Source organism: Spermophilus citellus (assembly GCF_964194105.1).
Source record: "Spermophilus citellus genome assembly, chromosome: 17".
NCBI lineage: Eukaryota > Metazoa > Chordata > Mammalia > Rodentia > Sciuridae > Spermophilus > Spermophilus citellus.
In genome coordinates, this window is record NC_138199.1 from 53,149,331 (window position 1) to 53,175,275 (window position 25,945).

The 25,945-nt window shown below is 54.6% G+C and overlaps 1 protein-coding gene across 4 annotated transcripts in view; it reads left to right on the forward strand.

Moving 5' to 3' along the window:
* The window catches only part of RARA (retinoic acid receptor alpha), a 35,351-nt gene extending 9,970 nt beyond the window's left edge, over window positions 1-25,381 (forward strand). Inside the window, exons 2-9 of one of the 4 annotated variants that reach the window (XM_081270658.1) lie at window positions 2,551-3,095; window positions 16,852-17,000; window positions 18,187-18,328; window positions 20,286-20,446; window positions 20,688-20,864; window positions 22,075-22,279; window positions 23,063-23,221; window positions 23,815-25,381. In XM_081270658.1, coding sequence (XP_081126784.1) covers window positions 2,918-3,095; window positions 16,852-17,000; window positions 18,187-18,328; window positions 20,286-20,446; window positions 20,688-20,864; window positions 22,075-22,279; window positions 23,063-23,221; window positions 23,815-24,032 — 1,389 coding nt within the window. In that variant the 5' untranslated portion in view covers window positions 2,551-2,917 and the 3' untranslated portion in view covers window positions 24,033-25,381. Of the gene's footprint in view, window positions 1-2,550; window positions 3,096-10,922; window positions 11,717-16,851; window positions 17,001-17,886; window positions 18,029-18,186; window positions 18,329-20,285; window positions 20,447-20,687; window positions 20,865-22,074; window positions 22,280-23,062; window positions 23,222-23,814 lie in introns of those variants that run through there. The other 3 variants (XM_081270659.1, XM_081270660.1, XM_081270661.1) reach the window with 3 other exon arrangements.
* Window positions 25,382-25,945: the final 564 nt, after the last annotated feature.

Genomic DNA, 25,945 nt, shown 5'->3' on the forward strand with positions numbered 1-25,945 from the left:
CTAGCCCCTTTTTTTAATTTGATATGGGATCTGGCTAAGTTGCTGATGCTGTCCTCAAACTTGTGATCCTCCTTCTTCAGCCTCACAACTCATTGAGATTACAGGCATGTACCACCAAGCCCTGAACCTTAATAACATTTTTTTTAATATTTATTTTTTTTTAGTTTTAGGTGGGTACAATATCTTTATTTTTATGTGGTACTGAGTATTAAACCCAATGCCTTATGCACAGTAGGCAAGCACTCTACCACTGAGCCACAACCCCAGCGCTTTAATAGCACTTTTATCACTCCAAAAAGAGCCCCTGTACCCATCAGCAGTTACTTCCCATTTCTCTCATATCCACACCCTGGTAACCACAAGTCTACTTTCTGCCTGCATAGCTTTGTCACTCCTGGATATTTCATATAAATTGAATCATACAATAGATAGTCTTTTGTAATTATCATATTGTTTTCAAGGTTTACCCAGGTTATAGTGTGTGTTAGTACTTCATTTCTTTTTTTGGCAGAATAGTAGTCTCCTGTGGATAGTTGACATTTTATTTATCCATTTATCAGCTGATGGACATTTGAGTTGGTTCTACTTTTTGGCTATTATGAATAATGCTGCTCTGAACATTTATGTACAAGTCTTTTTGTGGACTTATATCTCTTGGGTAGATACATAGGAGTGGATTTGGTGGGTCATATGCTACCTGTGTTTAACCTTTTGAGGAATTACCAACGCAGCTATACTATTTACATTCCCACCAGCCTTGTATGAGGATTCCAATTTCTCCATATCCTCAACTATACTTGTTATTTTCTGTCTTCTTTATTAGAGCCATCCTATGATGTGTGCATACCTTGCATACCTTTCTTCTTCTTCTTCTTTTTTTTTTTTTTTTTTTTGGTGCTGAGGATTAAACCCAGGGCCTTGTGCATGCAAGGGAAGCACTCTACCAACTGATCTATATCCCCAGCCCATCCTTTATTATTCTTTTTTTTTTTTAAAGAGAGAGTGAGAGAGGAGAGAGAGAGAGAGAGAGAGAGAGAGAGAGAGAGAGAGAGAGAGAATTTTTAATATTTATTTTTTAGTTTTCGGCGGACACAACATCTTTGTTGGTATGTGGTGCTGAGGATCGAACCCGGGTCGCACGCATGCCAGGCGAGCGCGCTACCGCTTGAGCCACATCCCCAGCCCCTTTATTATTCTTGAGATAGTACCTGGTGGAAGAGGAAGGGAAAGAAGCAAGACTGGGCAGAGTTTCTTGTGATTTTGATTGGCTGTGATTTATTTTTACACACATATACACAATATATATATGTACATATATATAAATATATAAATTTCATATATATATATATATATATATATATAAAGTTTGTTATTTGTAACCCATAATCCAAATGAATTTTTTTTTTTCAAAGAGAGAGTGAGAGAGGGGGACAGAGAGAAAGAGAGAGAGAGAATTTTAATATTTATTTATTTTTTCTTAATTCTCGGCAGACACAACATCTTTGTTTGTATGTGGTGCTGAGGATCGAACCCAGGCCGCACACACGCCAGGGGAGCGCGCTACTGCTTGAGCCACATCCCCAGCCCAATCCAAATGAATTTAAAATATCTTGTTGTGGATCTGTTTCTCATTTTTCTTCTCTCTGTTTTGTGCTACCTGTCTCACTGTCATAGAATCTCTGGGTTCACCACTGCCTATCTACTCCTTGTGTATCCTCTGCTCCCAGCTGTTGAAACAGGGTGTGGATCTGTGTACCCACTGCTAAGGGGGTCATCTAGCCTTTTATCTTTGGCCTACCTCCCACCCCATTCCTCGGTGTGTTGCTTCTGCAGACAAAAGTGTTGTGGTGAACTCTGAGATCAACCTCTCTTGCCCCTTCATTGCTGGAGGTGGGAGACTTTCCACCCTGGGCAGTCCTGGCCCTCTTGACACATTGCCCACCCCCCCACACTCCCGACCATCCATGCTCTTAGGCATTGGAAGTGATACCTAGGGGTCTTTGATTTCCATTTTCCCCTCTGTGTGTACGTAAATGGGCCTCGTCCCCAGGCGTGTGGGACCAACCCATCTGGGGTGCTGGGAATTAGATTTGGGGTGGGAAGTGATATAAGAGGGGCCTCTTGGCTAAGGAGTCATTTTTCTGAGAAGTGCCAATGCTTTAGGGAAGCGGCTTTTTCTCCACTCCTCCCCCAAAGCACGTTCTTTGCATCTTGACCTCAGGTAACCCACACTGAGGAAGGAGAGCCAGCTGCCTGCCTCTGCTGCATTGATATTTTGAGGTGGCACTGTAGACCCTTTCCCTGAGGATTCTGGGTGAGAGGCCCTCTGATACTCTGGGCTATGTCCCCAGCCTGGCTCTGCTATCCTGCCACCCCCAGCAGTGCCTGGGCCCTGCTCCCAGGCTGGCTTTGCCAGCCAGGCATGGTGCCAGCTGTCTGCTCAGCTGGTGCCACAGGAAAATCTCCGGTCACCCAGGTTAGGGAGCTCCACGGGGAATCCCATGTGCCTTTTCCTCAGTGCCCACTCACCTGTCTTTTCTCCTTTTGCAGCACCACAGGACATGGCCCCCCCAACTGCCTAGCTGGGGTCCGTCTAGGAGTGGCATCTATTTTGGTGCCCTGAAGGCCAGCTCTGAACCTTCCCAGGAAAGTGACAGCTCACAGAACTGCTTCGCCAAAGGACCAACTCTTGGGATATTCCCCAACCCACCTGGCCCCCCAGCTAGGGTGGGGGCTCCAGAAGGCTGAGATTGGTTTGTTGACGTTGGACAGCAGCTCCAGGACAGAAGAGGGGGGTGGGCTGACCACCCAAACCCCCTCTGGGCCCAGGCCCCATGCCTCGAGGAGGGGCAGCCTGAAGCCCGCCACAGCTCCCTGCCAGACTATCTGCCTGCCCTTCTGACTGTGGTCGCTTGGCATGGCTAGCAACAGCAGCTCCTGCCCAACACCTGGGGGTGGGCACCTCAATGGGTACCCGGTGCCTCCCTATGCCTTCTTCTTCCCTCCTATGCTGGGTGGACTCTCCCCACCAGGCCCTCTGACCACTCTCCAGCACCAGCTTCCGGTTAGTGGATACAGCACACCATCCCCAGCCAGTAAGTCTGGGTGTCGGGGGAGGCTTTGTGGGAGGGAGATGTGGGGGGCAGCAGGCTCAGGGCTTGGGCTCTTGGCACATCTATTCTGCTGGGAGTGTAATGAGTGGCAAGGTCTTTTCCAGACCAGTGGGATTATGGTGTGGGGAGCTCAAGGATGAAAGTCCCACTGCCTGTAGGCTTGTTTGCAGTGTTTGACATTGAGGGTGGCAGAGAGATGAACCATGCTGTTCCCAGCTCCGTGGAATCCCTTGTGCCCCTCTCCTGTGCTCTGCCGTTGAGGGCCTTTATAAATAGTTCCAAGGACTGGACACAGAGGCTGGAGGTGAATAAACAAACCTCTCAACATTTGGTGGAAATGGCAGCTCTATGGAGAGCTAGAGTGTTGTCCCTCACCTACGTGCCCCCATCCACTACTGTGAGGGAAAGGGCTTCTAAGTAAAGGCAGGTGGCTAGAGCCCTCTGCTCTACCCCACTAGCACCCCCGACTAGCACCCCGTTTCTTTTTGTGGGAGAGTGAGAGAGGGACTGGCAGTTGAGCCTGGCGGACAGGGTTAAGTATCCCAGGAGAGGGCGCTCGGATTGGACTCTGGCTTAGACACATGCATGGTCTTGGCAAGGCCTGTGTTTTCTGCTTCCACCCTTTGCCGTGATGGTCACCCATTGGCTGGGTGGGGGTCTCAGTACTCTTCCCTGGCTGGCCAAGCCAGGTAGTGGGAGGTGGCGGCAGCTATGGCCAGCTGGCAGAGTCCAGGCCTGAGGCCTGCCAGGCCGCTTACAGTAACTCTGGCCCCCAGGGCCCAGCTGGGCGCCAGGCCAGGGTTGGGGAGGAGGGAGCCAGGCCTGGCCTGGGGCAGGAGTGGGTGGAAGCAGCAGAACAGGCCATGGACGGCTGGCTGGCTGGTCAGCTGCTGACCTGGGAAATGTGTCCCACCTCTCCTGGCCGTCAGGGACTGAACACCCTGCCCTGGGTACCCACGGCCCCTCCCACAGCTATTGGCAAGCTGCCTGGCACCACTGCCCTATGTGCCTGGCTGGGCTGGGTTAGTGTCCCCTTCTCGATGTGGGGGCAGAACTCTCTCCCCGGAGCCAGGGAGTCTCTTTGTCCCTGGGGCAGGCCCTGGCTGGGCACCTCACTGCCCACACTGGCCGTCGGCCCACTGCCACCACTGCTTCCTGGATCGCCTCCTCTGGCTCCACCACAGCCCCCTCCCTCCAGGCCCCACCAGCCACCAGGAATAGGGACTCTATATCTGTGCTCCTCTAAAAGTTCCCTGTACTTTGTGCCCTGGGGCTAGGGGACAGACAGGTGCTGCCTCAGTTTCTTTTTGCTAACCCTTTCTGAAAGCTTCATCTTCTGTTTCTGCTCCTTCTTCTGTCTACCTCATATAGGAGGGTGAGGCAGATGGAGTCTGGGAACCCCAATTCTGGTCTGGTCTTTTAGTTTGTGTTGGTGACAGGAGGAGGACAGCCTCTGGGGTTCAGGGTTGCTGGGGATTGGGTAGGTGCATCTATGTGGAATATTTGCTACATTTGAAGGGAGCAGGATTAATAGTCCAATCTCAGGTCATTGCAGCTGGAAGAACATCCGCTTCTTGTCATGGTGGGATTTTTAAGGAGTAGAGGAGTTGGGATCCTGCAACCTGGTGCCTGTGGATAGCTTTTCCTTCCCCAGGTGATGGGAACATAGCCCTACCTGGGGCCTATATTCACTGGAGAGTTGGAGGTGGGGGCTAGGGCCTAGTCCTTGTCCTTGCCCATTCTCTGCCAGACAGAGCAAATGCTTTGCCCTCCCCTGAGTGTTGCAAGCTTCTTCCTCTTTCTTAGAGGTGGGTGGGGAGGGATTCCTACCCTGGTAACCTTCTACCCCCAGGGTGGGGTACCCACATTTCGGGCAAATGTGGCCTTTGGCTTTCTCCACCCAAGTTAAGCAATGCCCCCTTCCTGTCCCCTCCTCTGTGAGCCTGTTAGTTTCCCAGCTCCTCCCCCACTCCTAGTAAACAACAACAATTTCTCTTCCTATTTAGACCCCCAGCTTCTGAGCTTCCTTTTCTGAGATCAGAGGCATGGCTTTGGGTTTGAAGGCATCTCTTTCCTTCTCCTATAGGGGTGGAGGAGCCTGGTGATCAGAGCTCTTCAGCTCTGGGTGGGGAAGCAGGACTGATAAAGATGTCACATGTCTGTCTTGGAGATGGAGGCAGCTTAGCTTGCCCCTTGGGGCTGATGATGGGGATCAGGATGTTCTGGGAGAGATGAGATTGGTGGCCTTCCATTCCTGAAGGGAGCAATGGTGTACTCTGGTCCTCTGAGGAAAACTCACTGAGGATGCTGCCTTTTCTTGTTCCCCACTGAGCAAAGGTGTTGGGATGGTTCCTCCAACCCCTTTCAGCTCTCTACCCAGGTGGGGTGGAGGCAGCACCTTAGGTGTTCTGGGTGTGCCCTTCAGAAACCAAGTGGCCTGTGGAAAGACAGAACTCCTCTCTGGTTCACTGCGGGGAAAGGTGGGCATTATCCTAATGCCTGCTGCATCCTCCCAGGGAGCCAGGTGGAAGGCCCCCAAGAGAGTATGAGACCTTCCTCTCCCCTTTGTGCTTGGCCTCTGAGGACTGGTGTTTACTGTGGAGGTTTGGGATGCTGTGTGTATTATGGAGGGTTTTAGGGGTGAAGGTCAAGCTTGATTTTTTGTGTTAAGAAGGAAATTAAGGGGCTGAGGCTATAGCTCAGTTGGTAGAGTGCTTGCCTTTCATGCACAAGGCCATGGGTTGGATCACCAGCACCAAAAAACAAACAAGAAGGGAATTAATGGCTAGTGTGTATTTGGTGAGAGAGTTCCAGAGTTGAGTGTGTTTGGGGAGAATCAAATCCAGTGCTCCAGAGGGGGTGTTGGCTAGCTTGTTTATATGCCAGGGTTCAGGGCGGGACATGATTTATGGCATAGCTTGTGTGCTTAAGGGGGAAGTGATCTTTCCACTGTTGTGTTTGGGAGGAGAGGGTCTCTTTCTTATGCTTGTGTCATGGCTCTGCTCAGCTGAAAGGGAGAACTAATCTTCCTTTTTTGTTGCTTACCCTGGGAATTCCATGGGCCAAGGGGTCTGACTGGGGGCCATGGAGTGGGCATTGGAGCTCGCCAGTCAAAACTTGGACATACTATGTGTGATTACCTCTCAGAACATGTTTCCTCATTTATAAAACAGGGATATTACCAGAACCTACCTCAGAGGACTGAGTTAGGCAAGATTGTCAAGGTATTGTATTCAGCTGTGTGTGGCACATGACCCTATGCCATTGGACCTTCGTTGTTTGTAGGTGGGAGCTGGAGAGAAAAGGAGGCTGTGGGTCAGGAACTTTATCTGGGTTTTACAAATCTTAATCCCTACAATCTTGGGAGAGGGAATTTACTCCCATTTACACAAGTTAAAACTTAAGGTATGGCAGAACCCAATCTGGAGGACTGTAAAGCGGGGCTGTTTCCCACCATCCAGATAGGCAGGTGTGGGGGAGACACTTCCTGGATGGAGAGCCTGGAGGGAATTCTGTGCCAATGTTGATACTCCCTCCTGTTGTCCTATAGCTGAGGCCCTGTCTCTGCTTTAGCTTTCCTGCCCCACCCCCACGGGGGGGGGGTGTAAGGAAGGCACCAAGCCACACCCCCTCTTCTCTGTTTTGGATTCTGAAGGCTGGAGGAAAGGGGAGATAAGATGCCAGCCGATCTCCATCCTGTCCTGGAAGTTGTGGCTACAATCTGTTCACACCCATCCCTACCTCCAGTCTGCCCGCTGCAGCCCACAAGAGTTTGCAGAGCTCAGTGGGTACCCTCCCCCCATCTTCAGACAGACACTGAAGGAACAGCATGTAAAAGCCACAGTTCCTATTATTCTTATTTTGTTTCAATTTGTGGGGTGGGTGCAGGGAAGTTCAAAGCAGTCAACAGAGGAGCCAGGGATGGGAGCCTGAAAGCGTGGCTCCAGATTTTCCATCTAGGAGTTTGCTGTGTGTCCACAGAGACTGGGGAGTGTCCCCAGGGTTTGGGTAAGCCTGGACCTGAGGCACAGTGGAGGGGGCTATGCCTTCCTCTTTTCTACTTCCTCTCCTTTGCAGTCTGTGCATCCTCCCTCCCTTCTTCCCACTCTCAGATCAGGGGGAGGGGATGCTGCCTAGCAATGCCTTTTCTGGGGGTCCAAAATGCAGAGTCAACTGAGAGCCCTTGGGAAAGGGAGTTGTCTGAATGAAAATGGGATCCTTCACCTTTAATCTTCCAGCATGGATAAAGCACAGGCTCTCTCAGTGCAGGTCCCTTCATGGAATGGCAGTAGAGGCTCGTGGAAGGAAGCCTCTCTTTCTCTTAGGGGAGTCAGGTTCTGAGGCATTGTGTCCACCTCATGCCAAGGGATATGTGCCCATGTGGATGTGCTAGTACAGGACCTGACAGCCCTGTGAGGGGTAGTATCTGTGGAAAGAGGAAGTAGTACCTTCTCCAAGTCATGCTGGAGTGGTACCTTCTTCTCCTCCATGGCCAGGATAGACTGGAGGTCATTCAGCTTTGGCTATATCAAATAGAGGTCTTCCTCTTCCTGAAGGTGACCTGACACCCCTCTACCCTTATCTTCCCCCAAGGGCAGAAGTCCTAAAATATAGTTCTTCCTGTGTGGCCTTGGGCAGGTCACCTAACCTCTCTCTGAGTCTGTTTTGTCCTTCTTGAAGAAAGACTCCTAGTTTGTCCCTGGCTGGACTAGTTGCTGTGAGGCCACAATGACCCACTTGCTGGTGATAGCTTCTGTGAGTTTCAAATGCCTTCAAGAACAGTGATAACAAGGGGCAGGGTGGAGCTGGGCATTGTCTTGGGAGATGGCCACCCTGTATTCAGATCTGGCATCAGGCCTCATGATCTGTTTAATGTCCCCTCTAGTTGAAGGTGGGGACAGAAGGGAAGTCACACTGCTTACCACAAGTGGGAGCTGGTTCAGCCCACTCTTGCTCTGGGTTTGCTAAGCACAAAGCCCTGGAGGAGCTGGAGCTGGGAGAATGAAGCAGAGGAGGATGGGGTCCAAGTTTCCACACCCTGCTGTTGCCCAGAGCCTTCCTTTTCTCCTCTTCTCCTACTGCCCCAGGATACTGTGTTCTGCCTTGACCTGCTGCATGACCTTGCAGTTGCCCAGAACAGGCACCTCGCCCCAGCTTTTCTTTTCTAGCTCTGGAAATCCTATCCATCCTTCAAGGAACATCTTGAATGCTGCCTCTTCCCCAAAATCTTCACAGATGTTCTCCTTTCCTTGCCACCCTCTCCCCCCCTCCCTCCTTTGAATGCCTGTGGCTCCTTAGTTTTTTCTTTCTTACAACACTCATCTCCTTACCAGTTACTTCTCCCTTTCCTACAGTGAGCTATAATCATTTGGGAGATCTTGCCCTGACCAGAAGGGACAGTGTCAGATCCCTTACCACTTTGCAGCTGTGAGCATACAGCCTAGCACATAACTGGTGCCAAAGAGCTACATCATTGGACGGAAAGATACCAAGGGCACAGAAGTACTCTGTCCTCTTCTCCAGCAGCCTCATTCACTGCCAAGACTTGCATACCTATCCCAGCCCCCAGTATTCCTTCTGCAACCTTGACCTTCAGTGCTGAGCCCCAAACCCATCTATCTGCCCAGTAGCAGAAGGACTTCTCTATAGTGCTGTCTCAGGAACTTAGCTATTGTGTAAGCTATACCAGATACCCTTTCCCACTCCACCCCACCCCCATTGGTTCTTCCTTTAAAATATCTTGTGAATTCACCTTTCTCTGTCCCTCACCACTGCCAGTTTCTTATGCTAAGCTACCTTTGCCTTAGCCTGGACTCCTGCAGTAGCTTCTAAATGGTCATTCTTGCCATCCTTTTTTAATCCATTCTTTTTGGTGGTGCCAGGGATTGAACCCAGGGCCTTGTGCATGCTGGGCAAGCACTTTACCAACCCCACTCTAATTCATTCTTCACACAGTATGAATTTCTTCAGGTCTTGCTTCTTTGCTTGTAATCTTTTTATGACTTCTCCTTGCATTTAGGATAAAATCCAAAAGCCTTATTGAAACCTACATAGTCTGGTCTTAGCCCACTTTCCAGCCTGGTCTGATGCCTCTTTTTCCTCTTGAATTTCATCTGCATCCATCCTGTCTTCTGTCAGTTCCTTGAATGAATCATCAACTTCTTTACCTCCAGGACCTTTGCACAGGCTCTTTTATTGGAACTGTACTCCTTCCTGCTCTTTCCCTGATTTCTGAATTTCTAAAATGTCTCTGCTTTGAATTTTTCCCTGACCTTGACACCTTTCTTTCAGAGCACACTATACTTGTGACATAATACTTTCTCTCTCTCTCTCTCTCTCTCTCTCTCTCTCTATATATATATATATATATATATATATATATACACACACACACATACACACACATATGTACATATAATTAGTAGATGTTACTCCAGAAGGTCTTCAGGATATCCACTTTATAAAAGACACTTAGAAAATACAGTTCATATTGAGTTGCTTTGGTGAAAGCATGTGCTCTGGTGACAGAAACTTGCATCTTTACCCATTATATTAGTAGTGTGATCTTGCAGGACTCGCCTACTCTTGCTGAGATTTCAGTTTCTTTTCTTGGTGGTATTGGGGATCGAACCAGTCTCATGCAGCTAGGAAATGCTCTACCATTAAGCCACATCTCCAACCCAAACTGTTTATTTTTAAAGCCTCTTGCAGTTGCTGTGAGAATTAAGTGACAACATGTAAAGCACCTGGCTTCTAGAAGAATAACCTTCTGTTTTATGTAAATTCATCTCCTTTTTACAGAGCAGGGTAATGGGATACCCCTCCTCCAGGGGCATCCCCTTTTTCTAAGGACCTACCCAACCAAGGTCCTTCTTTCAAAGAAACAGACATCCTAGGCATCCTGAGGGCTTCCGGGAGGAAGTGGTCAGCTGGAAGACACCAGACCCTCCTTTTATCTCTCCAGGGCTGGACCATTTGGCTGTGAATCCTAGTTCCTTAGCTGGGAGACACCCTGGGCGGGGCTTTGCTCACCGGAAGCACGCAGAGTAGGGAGGAGAACCCCCTCTGTTTGTGTTTGTGCCAACAGTACTGCGCTGCCGCGTTGGGTTCCGGCGGGCGGGCTGGTGGCCCGAGTCACACATGATGTCACAGACAGTGACACAAGCCGGGTGTCTCATTCAGACACAGTACCCAAGTTGCACAATGTCACAACCGGGACACTAGGCACGCTGCGTTCGTGGCTCTAATGCTTGGCCACAGGCACCACGGCCCAGCCCCACCTTCGGCCATTCTCTGCGTGTCTGGAAGAGCTGGCCGGGTCGGGCCGGGCAGGGGACCGGCGGGCGAACCCTGCGGGTGATGTCACGGGCAGCGGTGGGTGGGTCACGGGCAGCGGTGGGTGGGTCACTTGGAGGTGAGGCGCCGCTAGGCGAGTTCAGCGAGAGTTCAGCCGCATTGCATTAGGCAAATGAGGCCGGGGCTGGGTGGGGGTGTGTGTTAAGGGGAGGACACGGGACCACCCCACCTCCCCGGTCTCCGCAGCGCCTGCCCCGGGATTGACCAAAGCTGGGTGGGGGGGAGGCTGGGAGCCGGAACTGGGATGGGTAAGACGCCCGCCCCTCTTCCGCCCGCACCCCTTCTTTCCCGTACCCTGCCTCCGTCTGTACTCGGTGTACTCCTCCTTTGGTTCGTTTTTCTCTTCCTTCCCCTCTTCTTCCCCTTCGAGGATCTCCCCACTCGCTCTTCACTCGTCTCCCTGTGTTTCGTCATCTACAGTCAGACCCGCCCCCAAAGGGTTAAGCCAGGGGCGGTGCCTGATCGGGGCGGGGCAGAGGAGAGGGGGTGGGACCGGAGGGAGGGGGCTGTCGCCCGGGGCGGGGGCTGGGGGGGCCGCGGCGCACACACGGGAGACCCATCTAGCCGCCCGCGGCCCGGCCTGGCGGAGGCGGGGCCGCTCGGGGTTCCCACCCCCACCCGGAATCCTCGCCCAGGAGAAGCCCGGGAGTCCCGGAGCGTTGGAGGAAGTGCTCGGAGACCCCCCCACCCCGCCTGCTCCTTACCGAATCCGCCTCCCGCCTGTGGACTTCGGGAGCCGTCGGACTCTTCCTCGGACACCGGAGACTTGAGATGGGAGCCCCCTCGAGGTGAAGCCGCCGAGTTCCCTGGCCTCCACTGAGCGTCCCCTCCCAGGGACCCCAGTCTGCACACGCAACTTCCCGCTTTCCACCTGGGACTGGTGGAGGGACTGGTGGAGAGACGGGCGGACTTAGACGTTGGCACATAAGGACAAGGGCACCCCCGCTGCCCGGGTCGCCAGTCGGGGCAAGGGGACGTATTCCTTGTCCCCGGCCTCTGCTCGGATGGCGCGGCAGGCTGAGTGAGGGGGCGGCACGCAGGACTTCCCCACCTGGACCTCTTGTTTTCAAGGGGGAAGATGTACGAGAGTGTGGAAGTGGGGGGGCTTGCCCCCACCCCTAACCCCTTCCTAGTGGTGGATTTTTATAACCAGAATCGAGCCTGTTTGCTGCCGGAGAAGGGGCTCCCCGCCCCCGGTCCCTACTCCACTCCGCTCCGGACTCCGCTTTGGAATGGCTCAAACCACTGTATGTACCGGCCTCCGCTCTGCTATTGTAGGAGGTGTGGGTGGTGGTGGGGCTTCCACTTCTCCCCGGGGATGTGCCTGGGCGCGGTAGGGGTCTTGTCCCTCCCCTTCACTTTCCCTTAGCTCACTTCCACTTGAGTGCCCTAGCTGGACAATTGTCCCCAGTAACCCTGGGGTGCTGTTTCTGTTATAACCGGGCTGAGGAACTTTGAGGGTTCCTCCTTTCAAGGAAGCATTCATTCACCTCTCTTGCACTTCTTCCAGGGGACTTGAAGCCCAGCCTCTTGCCCCCAGTTTATATCTTCTTGTTTGGAATCCCATAGCTTACCAGCAGGCTGGAGGGTGGGATAAAGGTGCTCCTGTGAGCTTGTCTGATCCCAGGGGGAGGGGCTATCTCCCCAGATCCCACCCCTGCTAAAGCCTGGGGGAGAGCCCCCTCCCATGCACATCTGCTGACCCTAGCCCCCACTCTTGTGTCATTAGAGTGGGTATCAGGAGAGTGCTCCGTCTTTGGTGCTTCCAGTGAGTGGGGTGTGGCAGAAGGGGCAACTTCACCAGATCCTAGTCTACAGTCCTGACCCAACCCTTAGGTAGGGACCAATCTTAGGGAGGGGTATCTGGTTCATCTGGAGGTGTCTTGGCCCCAGACACTGGCTAGCATCGCAAAGGATTCTTTCTCCAGGAATGGAAGGAAGAGGCTGCTCTGTTGGGAATAATCCTCCTTCCTCTAGTCCTAATCTGGGTTGAGTTTGTCTTTGTGGGTCTGGGGCTGTTCTGGAAATGAGGAGTATATTATTCTCTCCTAACCCGACTGGCCACCAAATCCTTTTGTTAGTCTAGGAAATAGGGCCAGGTGTCTTTTGCTGTCCCTAAGAGGGGCACTGATGAGAACCCTGATGTCCTGGCAGTTGAGTACCTTCTCCAGTCAGGGTTTAGGCTGGAGAGGGAGGGGTTTGTGTATGCCAGGGTGAACACCTGGGTGTATTCATGCCCATCTGTGAGGTGGGCAAGAACAGGCGCTTGGGGGGTTATTGTTAGGTGACTCAGATTTCTTACCCTATCCATCTGTACTCAGCTCTTCCCAGGAGGTTCTCCCACCTTCTTAGACCTGCTGCCACTCTCTTGCCTGCCAGGGAGGAATGGAGGGGGTCTCTGGGGATCTGGCAGATTAGAAAGATTAAATGGCAAAGGACTTACCCACCCACCCGTAGCCCCTCTTGCTTCAGGAAGAGACCTGAGGTGGACAGATAGCCCACCTCTGCCCTCCCAGAGACTCCTCTACACCAGTCTTTCCTATTGTCCTGCCCCCTGACCTTTGCCTCTGGGGCTGAATCAGCTGTGAGGCTGCAGACCAGGAGGGAGGGGTGAGTGATAACCACTGGCTTTGGAAAAAGAGAGGTGAAAGAGGTGACATTAGAACCCTTTCCATTATCCCAGCAGTGGAGGAAAAAGTCCCCTCTTTACATGCACACCCTCCACAGGGATAACTGGGGCAGGGCTGCCAGGCCCATCCCTTTCACTGCCTTCTCTAGAGCACTGGGGATCTGGGAATCTGAGCCCTTGGGCTTCAGCCCCTGTCTCTTCCTTAGCCCTTGGGGACAGCTCAGCTCTACCTGGCCCAGAACTAGAAGGGAGGAGGTTTGCAGAGTCCTACATGTGGCCAGTTTGGTGAGGCTGCTTCCCCCAACCACTGGATATGAGGAAGTGGAGACCTGCTTCATACTCAGCCTGGAGTGGGTTTGAGCTAGAGGCCTGGGTTCCAGTTCCCCTAGTCAGCGTGGGGTGTGTATATGGCAGCCATGGGGTATGAGTTTGCTCTGAGGCATGCAGGAAGAACCTGGAGTTGTGGTGGCCACTAGACCCTGTCTAGAGTGCATAGGACCAATGTCACCCCTTGGTATGGTGAGGCTCTCTGGGGACTGGAGTCATTTTCCAGCCCCCTCATGGAGAATTCTCCACTCATGCCTTGCCTCCACCAAGGGTGGAAAAGAGCAGGTTTGTGTGGGAGGAGACCTACTGGATCCTGCAGGGACCTGAAGACCTTGCCTCCCTCTCTGCAGCCCCCATTTCTGTGCCCTAGACAAGGGGTGCATAGGATGTGGCGCCCCATCTGTCCCCCACCAATCTCCGCAGCTCACGCCTCCGCCCGCTCCCAGACGTCCAAGAATGTGAAGCACGTGGATGCCCGTAGTGGGGGAGGGGAGAGATGCTTATCGAGCGGCCCGCTGGGCTCAGGGCTTTCTTTCCCTGGTTGGCTGGCTGTGCTACACCCAGAGCCACCCCCACCCTCTTCCCCGGTGTAGGCTGGGCAGTTGCGAGAGGGTCCTTTGCCCCCTCCCCAATTCTCCCCAGGGTTTGTGGAAGGGAGCTGTGGAAGAGAGGGCGCCAGCTGGATTGGGAGGGGAGCCGCTGGCCAGGGGCCCGGCTGATTTCCTGCTGATCTCCTCCAGGAAACCAGCCCCTTGCGCGAGCCTGCGAAAGGCTCTGGGGCGGCTCAGGGGCGTGGGGACTCCGAGTGTTCCCCCAGGAGGGGGAACTGGGGAGGGGCACCCTGGCAGCAGTGGCTGGAGGGGACGCCGGGCTTCCTGGGCCGGTTCCAGCCCTCTACTGGGCGCTGGAACTTTGAGCTGAGAAGGTGTGGTCCTTCTTCTGCTTTAGTCCTGATTCAGGAAGAGGAGAGATTTGTGGGCTGGGGCCTCTCGGAAGGGAGGCCTGCAGGGAGGGGCCAGGGTAGTCCCTCCTGGGTGGTATCTTTCCCCCTCCCTCTAGTGTGCAGAATTATAGCTGTGCTCTAATTCGTGCAGAAGCAGAGGGAGCCTGGAGTCCCCACACCTCTGCCTTGTCCCTCCTGCCTTGCTGGTTGGAAGCCTGGGGAGGTGGGGACTGTGCCCCAGGCTCTGGGTTCAAAGGGCAGAGCAGGAAACCTTGAGCTGGGTTATCTGTGTGACAGGTGGGGATATGTTGGGGTGGGGGTGTAGCTAGACTGTATTGCAGCCTAAAAGGTAGCCAACCAAGTTGCTGTGGGATGGCTGAAAGGGGCTTCACCCAGCCCAAACTGTAGCCCCAGCCCTGGGTAAATTGTAAAAAGCACATTTTTTTTCAGCTCTATAAACAACCCCTGGACTTTGCCTTAGCTTCAAATTTCCATGAGCCTTTGCCCCTCTGGTGTGTCCCTGACTGGCTGCTCCTCATCCTGGTATCCTGTGCCTTCCTCTGCTCCCCCTTCCTATCTGTACCCCAGAGCTCCCTCAGTTCTCTCCTCCTCCAGTCTGGTTCATTTTAGAGGGCGGGCTTAGGGCAAAGGATGGGTTAGAAGGGGAGGGGAGGTCAAAGCTTTCTTCCCCTGCCTGTTGGAATGCTGACCAGGATTCTAGGCCACAGCCCCCCCACCTCCTTGTCCTTGATGCCCCCCCCCCAGTCCGGATTGTCTATTGTTACTGCTTTTACATCTTGGAAAAAGTTAGCACAACAAAGAGCTCCTTTGTTGCTCACCCCTCTGCCTCCTGGCCTCACCCAGGCCCCCCAACCCTCCCTCCACCCCAGCAGCTGTTCTTTGGCCTCCCTGCCTGTCTGATTTGCTTGTCTGGCTTGGGGAGAATGAGATGGGGGGAAAAACAGGCCAGGACAGTTTGGTGTTGGGGTGAAGAGCAGAAGGCTGGGGGTGTAGGCATAGGTAGTCCCTTCACTGCAGGTTGCTCTCTGGGCAGGAAGGAGAACATGGGCTACAGCAGTACTGGTCAGCTGGGCTGACCAGCAAAGTGGTGCCCAGGCCTTACTAAGAGCCAGGAAAGCCTGCCAAGGTTGTTCGCCTGGTTCCCTGTCATCAACTGCCTGGCATCCCCTGGTATGTTTGCAGGTAAGGGGGGAGGGTGCCGCAGCCCCCTTGTCCCCACACGTCCTTTCTCTGTTCCTGGACTTTGGGGCCATAGGACTCATGTCTGTAAGGTACTTGGACCAGGAGCTGGGGGTACTTTAAATGCCAGTTTCTTATATGCTAGAGTGTAGAGTGGAGCTTGATTGGGGTGTGTGCAGAAACATGTCCCTAGGGAAGCATCCTTACTCATCTTTGGCCCCAAAGAAGTGGATGTTGCAGGCCTCAGGAGGATGCTGGATGGCCCCTTGGGGATCGAGGATTACCTCTGTTGTAGTTCTTATCCAGCACACTGCATCCCCAGTTGCCCAGGCTCTAGACATAGACATCCCCCACCCAGGCCAATCCTGTTTGGCCTGGGGTGATGGGCATGGAGCCAGGCACTAGGGAGATTTGGCCAGTGGGGACTGCCCATGCTGGCTGGGTCACCCCTCCTGGCTGCCCTCTTGGAGCCGAATAACAGAAGGAGAGGGGGTAGTAACCCGGACATAGTATTGAGGCCAGACAGACAGAGCATTGATGGGAACAGACCCCCTTTGTCATGATGCTTCCCCCCAGACATCGGGCACCCAGAGTGATGGGTTCCTGGGGCCATAGGGACTTTTTTCCTGTCTTCAAGGGATCTCCCTAAATACCTTTAGGAGGCCTAGCTTGCTCTACCCCAATATTTGTGATTCTTCTTTGCACACCCTGCCTTGAGTCCCTGGCCAGGGGATTGTTTGGGTGGAGGAGGGGCTGTGGTTGCTGGCAGAAGGGGTGGAGGGGGGAGCGGAAGCTGAGGGGGCTGAGGGAGTGGCCGGCTTTGAATATCCTGTTGACCCCAGTTTCCTCTGCCCCCAGCTTATGTCCTCTTCTCTCCCTCCCTCATCAGGCCTTAACTCCTTCCTACCTCTGGGGAAACCAAGCCAAGATGCCTGGAGCCCTCAGCTTTGGAACTGGGCTGATTCCTGCTCCCCACCCCACAAGCACAGCCATACACACACACACACACACACACACACACACACACAAATCTGATGATTTATAATCTGATCTTTCTGGTGTCAAAGGTGGGGTCCTGGAAAAGTAGTCAGGAGTGATGGGGGAAATAGAGGTGTCATGGCAGCCTCCTTCCTCAGGGGAAGGCTGAGCGTGCCAGCTTTCCTGAGACTGTCCCTGCCCCAGGCTTTGAATCCTGCTGCAATGGTGAGCATAGGCTCCTGGATGGGACCAGGAGGCAGGGTGGGGCAAGGTCTCTAACTGCTCTCTGCTCTCCTCTCTTCTAGCCATTGAGACCCAGAGCAGCAGTTCCGAAGAGATAGTGCCCAGCCCTCCCTCGCCACCCCCTCTGCCTCGCATCTACAAGCCCTGCTTTGTCTGTCAAGACAAATCCTCAGGCTACCACTATGGGGTCAGCGCCTGTGAGGGCTGCAAGGTGAGTTGAAGGAGTCATGGGGAAGGGCAGTCTTGATTAGATAAATGGGATGTCCCCAAAGATGTTGCTCTTGAGACTTGATAGCAGCAGTGGAGGTGTAGGGGACACCTGTAGTAGATCCTCCTCCTTGATGCCAGGGCTCCCTGAAACCAGTGGTGCCCTCCTGCCTGAGCTGCTTTCCCCAAATCCATCCTCCTGCTGGCAGGGCAAACATTGTTCTGCCACCGCTGCCCAGGTTGCCATGGTGATCTGGCTGCCGACAGGCTCTTGGCTGGGGACCCAGGAGGCCTGCCCCCGGCGGCCCTGTCTGAACCTCACCATGGCAGCCGGGCAGAAGGCATTTGGGAGCAGGCACCCTGCCTTGGCCTTCCCTTCAGGCACCCAGTCTGTGGTGTGGGCTCCTCATGTCTGGCTGGCCCCACCCATACCTTAGACTCCAGGTTAGATGTAGCTATACCTTCCCAGCAGCTCCTCTCCCTGTGAGTCTCGTACTGGGTTCTTCTTCCAGAAGTAGGGCTTACAAACTGCACAGCTTCGGGGCTATGTTTGACTCTGGGTCACAGCCTAGAGTAGCTGTCCCCAGGTATGAGACTCAGGTCAACAGCAAAGCCAGGCCTCAGACTGTGTGTGTCTTCTTGTCCTGTCTGATTGTTCCTGGCTTCTTCCTACCTAGTCTGACTGTCTGTCTATCTGGGTGAACATGTGTATTGGTCTGGTTAGTGAACCTGTCTCGCTGTCTTCTCCCAAGTCTGTGTGATTATGAGTGTGTGCTTCTCTTCTCATCTTCTTGGCTTCTTCCTTCTTCTCATCTCTTTCTGTGTTCTGAATGCTGAGCTGTGGGTTCCAAATCTCTCCCTCTTTCCCATCCAGGCCCATGTGTTCCTATTCCTGACTCATCAGCAGCCTTGAGGTCCTGTCCCCTCAAGGGAGGAGTCGTTTATGTGGGTGTAGGTTGGGAGAAGACTCCTGCCCACGCTGCAGGATTGAGGCGGGTCCTGGGATTCTCCTGAGGAGTCTCCTTCTCCTAGGTGAATCATCTACCCACCTTTTCTGCCCTGCTCAAGGCTCAATGGGCAAAGGCTTGGGGGCAGCAGCTGCTGGCAGTCTTCCCCAAACTGAGACTCCATGCTGGGCACTGCTCCCACTGAGGGTGTGGATGACCTGACTCCCTGCCCTCCATACCCAGGGCTTCTTCCGCCGCAGTATCCAGAAGAACATGGTGTACACGTGTCACCGGGACAAGAACTGCATCATCAACAAGGTGACCCGGAACCGCTGCCAGTACTGCCGGCTGCAGAAGTGCTTCGAAGTGGGCATGTCCAAGGAGTGTGAGTGCCACAGGGCTAGGGGCCAAGCCCCACCCCAGGTGGGGCCAAGGTGCTCTTGAAGGCCAGTGGAGCAGGGCCGTGTGGATGTGTGTGCACATGCGTAGACATGCGTGCTATGGCATGCAGGCTCGTGGTTAAGAATGGTTTGTGTATAGCTGCAAGAGTCTGTTTGTGGTGCCAGCTGGCTGTGTGTCCAAGTGTGGGTCAGTGCTCAAGCCCAGTGTGCATATAACTATTCCATTTGCACATCCGACTGTGGTATTTGTACATTCGTGCATGTGTATCTGCTCCCAGGATAGCTTTCTCCCAGGCCCTGCTTAGTGGTTATGCTCAGAGGCATACCTGATTATGCATTTTTGGGAGGGGCCCGAACTCTGGGAGGTGCTAGGTTGGTATTTCTGTATGGAGTGGGAGCTGGTACAAGGATCCGAAGCCATTGTCTAGGTAAGCCTGGGACCTGGAGTTGGAAGAGAATTAGAGCTTCTCAGATCCCAAAGGAACAGGGGTTTCCAGTTTGGGCTCAGCTGAGGCCCAAAGGAGGGAGGGAGGGGAAGGCTGGACAGGGAGACCCTCTTGTGTTGAATCATGGGTGTTGCCGTGGTGACCGGTGATTGATGATGTCAGAGATAAATGACGCTGACAGACGCCTCCTTGTCTGCGTGGCCGTTGCTATGGAGCTTGAGCCTTGGGGGATGGAGTGGGGGAGGGAGCGCAGGACCCCCTAGCCCTTTGTGGGGAGGGTAGTAAGGAGGGAAGTGGAGTGGGGGTTAAGGGATGAGGTGGTTCTGACTGATGCACCAGGAGCCCTAGACAGGAACAGAGGGGACCTGGAGTATCCTGCTATCTCCTGCCTCAGGAGGCTGGGCATGCTTGGTTTTTAGCTTAGGAAGTGGTGCTCCCTGCTGTAGAGTGGGTGACAACTTGGGACCTGCAAGCCTGAGACCATCGTAGAAGGGCTGTCACCTCCTCCTCCTCCCTCTGGCCACCTTCCGCTCTTTTCACTTTTTCACTGCTGAAGGACCAGTATGGGGACCCCCTCTCCCTCCCACTGACAGCTCCCCATCGCTCCCTCCTTCCCTGGCTGCTCTGTGCCCCGGAGCTGAGCAGCTGCCATTTCAATAGAATTAAAGCTTCCGAATGATAAACGTCTTGTCACAGCTGCAATTTTCTCTTCCCAAATTATCCCCCCACTCTCCCTCTCCCTCTCCCTCCTCTCCCCTGCACTTTATTGAATTTGCAGAATCGACATGAGTGATCTCCAAATTATGCCAGCTCCCCCTACTGCTGCCCCCTTCCTGGGCCCCCACCCCCACCCTCCCTTCCTCCCTCGTCAGCAGCCACCACCACCGGTCCTGTGAGTGATTGTGTGTCTGGGATAATCGGCTGGTAACGACCCCATCGCTTCTTTAAAGCCGAGTGGTGTGTGCGGCTCAGCGCCCCCGGTGATTTGTCAGTTCCCCAGCTAATGGACCGAGAGATTCACCCGCCTAGCCCCCCACTCAGAGGCTGGGGAGCCCTAGTACTCCCCACCTGCTCAAGGAGCTACTCTGAGCCTGTTAGTACTAGGGATCTTCAGGGAGACTGCCCGGAGGCTGGGTGCCCAGGAAGGTCCTTCTTAGGGGGACGCCTGCAAGCAAGGTACAGAGGAGGAAGATGTGTCCTGCGGGTCCCAGCCCTGCTCTCACTCCCGAGTGTAGGCTGAAGGGGGTGCTTGGAAGGACAGCGTGTCACTGGCTGGCTGTGGGGTGTGTGTGGGGATGGGTGGGGGCATAGCTGTGGTCATGGGGCAAGATAAGGGCTAGAGCGTAGGGGATGCCTTTCCTGTCCGAGTGTGCATCGCGTGTCTGTGTGTTCGTGACAGCCAGGGTGACCTCAGCAGCTCTGTATGGTGGGAAGTGCTAGACCTGCGGTGGCCGCTGCAACAACAGCTCTCTAAGCTGCCCCTTGCCCTCCACAGCTGTGAGGAACGACCGAAACAAGAAGAAGAAAGAGGCGCCCAAGCCCGAGTGCTCCGAGAGCTACACCTTGACGCCGGAGGTCGGGGAGCTCATTGAGAAGGTGCGCAAAGCGCACCAGGAAACCTTCCCTGCCCTCTGCCAGCTGGGCAAATATACCACGGTACGTGCACCCTGGAATTGGGGGTGGGGAGCGCCCTGCAGGATGTCCCTTCTGGTATGCTTTCCCCCTCACGCCTGGCCCTGGCCTGGAGCCTGGCCGGATCTCCTTATCTCCCTTCTCCCCTCTGCTGCCACTGCCTCCAAGGAGCTCTCAGGAAGTGGAGGCTGGCTGGAGGGCAGGTCAGGGAGCCAGGCTGAGCATGGGTGCCCTAAGGAGGCCCTTACTCTCCTCCCTCTCCCAGAACAACAGCTCAGAACAGCGTGTGTCTCTGGACATTGACCTCTGGGACAAGTTCAGTGAACTCTCCACCAAGTGCATCATTAAGACTGTGGAGTTTGCCAAGCAGCTGCCCGGTTTTACCACCCTCACCATTGCCGACCAGATCACCCTCCTCAAGGCTGCCTGCCTGGACATCCTGGTGAGGGTCTGCCCCCCACTGTCCTGGGCACTGCCCTGTTCTTGGGGGATATCCTCTCAGCTGAATAGTTGCTCTTCTGAATGTCCATATTGAATTGACCTGTCCAAATGCCCACCACCCAAATATCCACCTTTCCTCCCCCATGTGTCCACCCGCCCACTCATTTGCCTGTGCATCTGTCCACACAGCCACTCAGCAGCTAGTGTGTATGCATTCACCCAGTCACCTTGCTCATAGTAAGATTCACCTACACCCATCTGGCCAATCCTTGAGCTGTATCGGGAGCCCGAGGTGGACACACCACTGTACCCTCTCTTGAGAACCACAATGAGTAAATAGAGGATACAAAATTGCTAAGTGCTGCCCAGAGGGAAGGGGAGGCTGTGTCCTCCCCATCAGAGAGGGTTGTGACTCCCTGGCCACCAGGGAAGATATCTGAAAGGAGCGCCCTCTAGAAGTTGATAGAAGGGACAGGTAAGAGGACTTCCCCTTCCCAGGAGCAAAAAAGGCCTGCTGCTGGGAGACCATTCTGGATTCAGGGGACCGCAAGGCACTTGAGGCTGACAGGGTGGACTGAGCTGTGGTTAGAATGCAGGAGGTGGTAGTGGGAACTGCCCAAACCGAGGCTGGGAAGAGGACTCTTCTCCCTGTCATCCCTGACAAGGGCTCAGTCCACCTGTTCCCTTTCAGACACGTCCAGGGTGAGGCACCTGGGATTTGGTGAGGCTAGTGGGTGGTAGGCAGAGAGCGTGCTGTCCATGCGCAGCCACCCATCTCCATGCCCAGATGTGGAAGGCACCATCAGGGTACACCTGGTTCAAGTCAGGACACCTCGACTGAGCCTTGTCCTGTGAACTGTGGACACAGATCTTCCTAGTTCCTTGTCTCCTGGAAATTTGTGTCCCTCTGATTCTCTGTGGAGGCAAGATGACCTAGATTTGCACTGCCCAATACAGTAGCCACTTGCTCTGTGTGGCTATTTAAATTTAAATTAATTACAATTAGACTCAGGCCAGTTCCATACTCAGTAGCCGCATAGGTCTGGTGGCTACTGTGCAGGATGGTGCAGAGAGAAGCTTTCCATCATTGTAGAAAAATTCTGTCAGCACTGCTCTGGCTGCCTGCCAGGTGGTCCTCTGGGGAATGCTGGTTCTGTGTGCCAGGGGTAGATGGAGCTTGAGTCCCTGAACTTGTGCCTCTCTGCACCCAGATCCTACGGATCTGCACGCGGTACACGCCCGAACAGGACACAATGACCTTCTCCGATGGGCTGACCCTGAACCGGACCCAGATGCACAACGCTGGCTTCGGCCCCCTCACCGACCTGGTCTTTGCCTTTGCCAACCAGCTGCTGCCCCTGGAGATGGATGATGCTGAGACTGGGCTGCTCAGTGCCATCTGCCTCATCTGTGGAGGTGGGCAGGGGCCCGAGTGTGGGGGCCAGGTCCAGGGTGGGAGTGCAGGCCTTGGAGCCTTTGCAGAAAACTCAGACATCATCTGCCATGTCCCTCTGAGAGAGGGACACTGAGGCCTTGAGGGGCAGCAAGACAGCAGTGTCAAGGGCCTGAACCCTGAAGCCCTATTTCTTCTAGGGAGTTCAAGAATGAGGACTGGAGGGTCAGTCTGCCCAGGTTCAAGTCCTGGGCAGCTGTGTGACCTTGAGCAGGTTACTGACTTTTTAATGTTTATTTTTAAATTTTAACTTTTGGTTGTTGAGCTTTTCCAAGCCTGCTTCAGAGCCTCTGTTTCTGTCAAATGGGGTCAATAACAGTCGGTCTACCTCATGAAGTCGAGGTGGGGTTAACGTGGTTTTCAATAAGGCAGAGCATGCCTGCAGTAAGACCCGGTTCCTGTTGGTTGCTGTCACCATCGTGTGGTGATTTCTGCAGCATCGTGCCTGGTGGGATTGGGAGCCTGCTGGGAATCCTCCCTCTGCTTGACAGTGGCGCTGCCTGTTTAGGGGTCCCAGACCCACAAAAGGGGCTGGTAGGGAGGGCTTTGGTAACTCTGGTCCTAACTCCTCTTTGCTTACATTTAAGGGCCTCTGTTCCCACTGGGCGCTCAGAGACCCCCTGTCTTGTGGGGAGGTCTGAGGTACCCTCTGGGCTGCCCTAACTGTGGCCTGTTCAGACATGCCCCCCAGTGGCCGATACTGGGAATGCAGTTGTGTGCTAGTTGAGGGCATCTGTGCTTCTCAGACCGGCAGGACCTGGAGCAGCCTGACAGGGTAGACATGCTGCAGGAACCACTGCTGGAGGCGCTGAAGGTCTATGTGCGGAAACGGAGGCCCAGCCGTCCCCACATGTTCCCCAAGATGCTGATGAAGATCACAGACCTGCGAAGCATCAGCGCCAAAGGTGAGGCTCCCTGACCTAGAAGGGTGTGGCCCCCTCCACCTAGCCTGGGACCTACTGTTCATGCCCAGGGTCTGGCCCCCAACAGCTTAGCTGGCAACAGCTCACCCTGCCCAGACAATGTGCTGCTCATCTGGATCCACCTGTCCCTGTCCCTGTCCCTGTCCCTGTCTAAGCTACAGTTCCCCGAAAGGTCTCTAGCCAGATGCCTTTGCATGGTAGTTCAGGGCACGGCTCTGGAACCAGACCCGTGGGTGTTGTCCATGAGCCAGAAACTAGCAGCTCTGGACCTCAGTTTCCCATCTGAGGAGTGGGGATGGTGATAGGTCTGGAGGTGGGAGTGGATAATCAGCAGGCCCAATGTCAAACCCAGGTAGGCAGTCTGACCCTGGAGCCCAAACTTGGTACCACTTTGCCCCATTGCCACAAGCCCCTGGACATGGGGTCTAGGAAAGCTGGTACATGTCAAATAACTAAGTCCCAAGTACAGTGTGTGGTGGGTGCCTACATTCTGTATTGTCCTCCCGCCTCCCATGGCCCTCCCACCCTTGTTGGCCAGGGTGGGGCATATTGACCTCCACCTTCCTTTCCTGCAGGGGCCGAGCGAGTGATCACGCTGAAGATGGAGATCCCAGGCTCCATGCCACCTCTCATCCAGGAAATGCTGGAGAATTCGGAGGGCTTGGACACTCTGAGCGGACAGTCGGGGGGCGGGGGGCGGGACGGGGGTGGCTTGGCCCCCCCGCCAGGCAGCTGTAGCCCCAGCCTCAGCCCCAGCTCCAACAGAAGCAGCCCAGCCACCCACTCGCCGTGACCACTGCGCCACTTGGACACAGCCCTGGCCCGTGCCCTGGCTTTCTCTGCCTCCTACCAACCACGCAACCCTGCCAGCCCTGCCCCCACCGGCCTCCCAGACAGAACTGGGGACCTTCCCAGGGGACAGGAGGGAGGAGGCAGCAACTCTCTGGACAAAGGCCTGGGCCCGCGATGGACTGCCCTCTTCTGCAGCCTGGGCTGACGTCGGGGGCCAGGCAGTGAGCCAAGCGAGGACTGGGCCTGGACCTTGCGTTTGTCAAGACAGCCCTGCCCGCCTCGCCACATCTTCATCACCAGCAACGCCGGGACCTGGCTCCCCATCCTCCAAACTCAAGCCATTGCTCCCCGGTTGGGGAACCTCCCCCCGCCTCGGTTGGTGACAAAGGGGTGGCCGGGGTGGGGGGTTCCCCCTGTATATACCCTGCCATACCAACACCCAGGTATTAATTCTCGCTGGTTTTGTTTTTAATTTTTTTGTTTTGATTTTTTTAATAAGAATTTTCATTTTAAGCACATTTATACTGAAGGAATTTGTGCTGTGTATTGGGGGGAGCTGGATCCAGAGCTGGAGGTGGGTGGGTCCTGGGGGAGGGAAGTGGCTCAGAAGGGCTCCTGCTCTCCCTCTGTGTCCCTGTCCCTCCAGCCCTCCTCCTCAGCCTTCTCCTCTTCAGTTTTCTCTTTAATACTGTGAAGTACTAACTTTCCGTGGCCTGTCTTCCCCTCTGTGTTGGGGGGGCAGCCAGCCCCTTCCTCCCTCTTCCTAACCACTGGGTGTGGACAGTTTCGGGTAACCCTTGGAAGGAGGGGTCCTGGCCTTTGGCATCTGCCTCCACTCAATGACAAGTGGGGTAGGGGAAGGACTGGGGTCCCTGGGGACATGTAGAGTGCTTCTCTACAATGTCTCTGCCTGTCAGGGCCCAAATCATCCGAGCCCCCAGCCCCACTGTGAAGGGGCCAGCCAGGGGTTCTGAGCTGCCTCTGCCCCCAGCCTCACAGCCACCAGCACCCCAAGAGGTCCCTGGACACACACACACACACACACACACACACACACACACACACAGAGTTGATGGGCTGACACACTTAGCCTGAGTTCCTCCATTTCCCTGGCCTATCCCCCAATCCTGGCTTGCCCCACACCCATGCCCCCTTCTTTTCCCGCAGGACGGGTGTATGGGGGGGTTCCCTTCCCTTACCCCTGCACCTCTGGGCTGGGGGAGCTGGCTCTGCCCTGCCCTCCTGGCCCCAGGTCTGGGGTTCCATCCCCCGGAGCCCACTGGCGCACCTGTTACTGTTGGACTTTCCACTGAGATCTACTGGATAAAGAATAAAGTTATATTTATTCTACACCTGCCTCGGCTTCGCTGCCTCCACTCCCTTCCCTTGGTGTCCAGGTAGGGGGCTTGGGAGGGGGGCTTCCTGACAGGCTTTAGGCCCCTGCTGTCAGGCACAGGCACGTGTGGGGCGGGCACAAGGGTTAGGCCTGTGTGCTGCTCAAAGCTGTCCTTCCAACAGGGTGAGGTTCTTTGGAGACTCTGATGGAGGAGACAGGCCTGATCTTATGCTGCCTGCAGTCAGGGAGCCCCAGGCTGGGAGTGGGGAGGGGAGAGGAGGAAAGACTTCCCTAGCCCTCAGGAATCTCCAATCCGAGGGAGAAAGCCAGTCCCTGGTCCATGGAGAACCTGAGGCTGAGCTTGGATCTCAGAGGAGATCTATTTTGGAAGTGACCACAGACTTGATCTTTATGGCAGGGGTGGCAGGTGGCATAGGGGTGGGGGTCAGACCTTATATCAACCTATAAGAACATGAGATTGGGGTAAAAGTTCAGGCAGTCAGCCCACCCATCCCTTTGCCTTCAGGAAGGACTGTCCAGTCCTCCCCTATCTACCTGAAGCCCATTTGTGGGCAGCA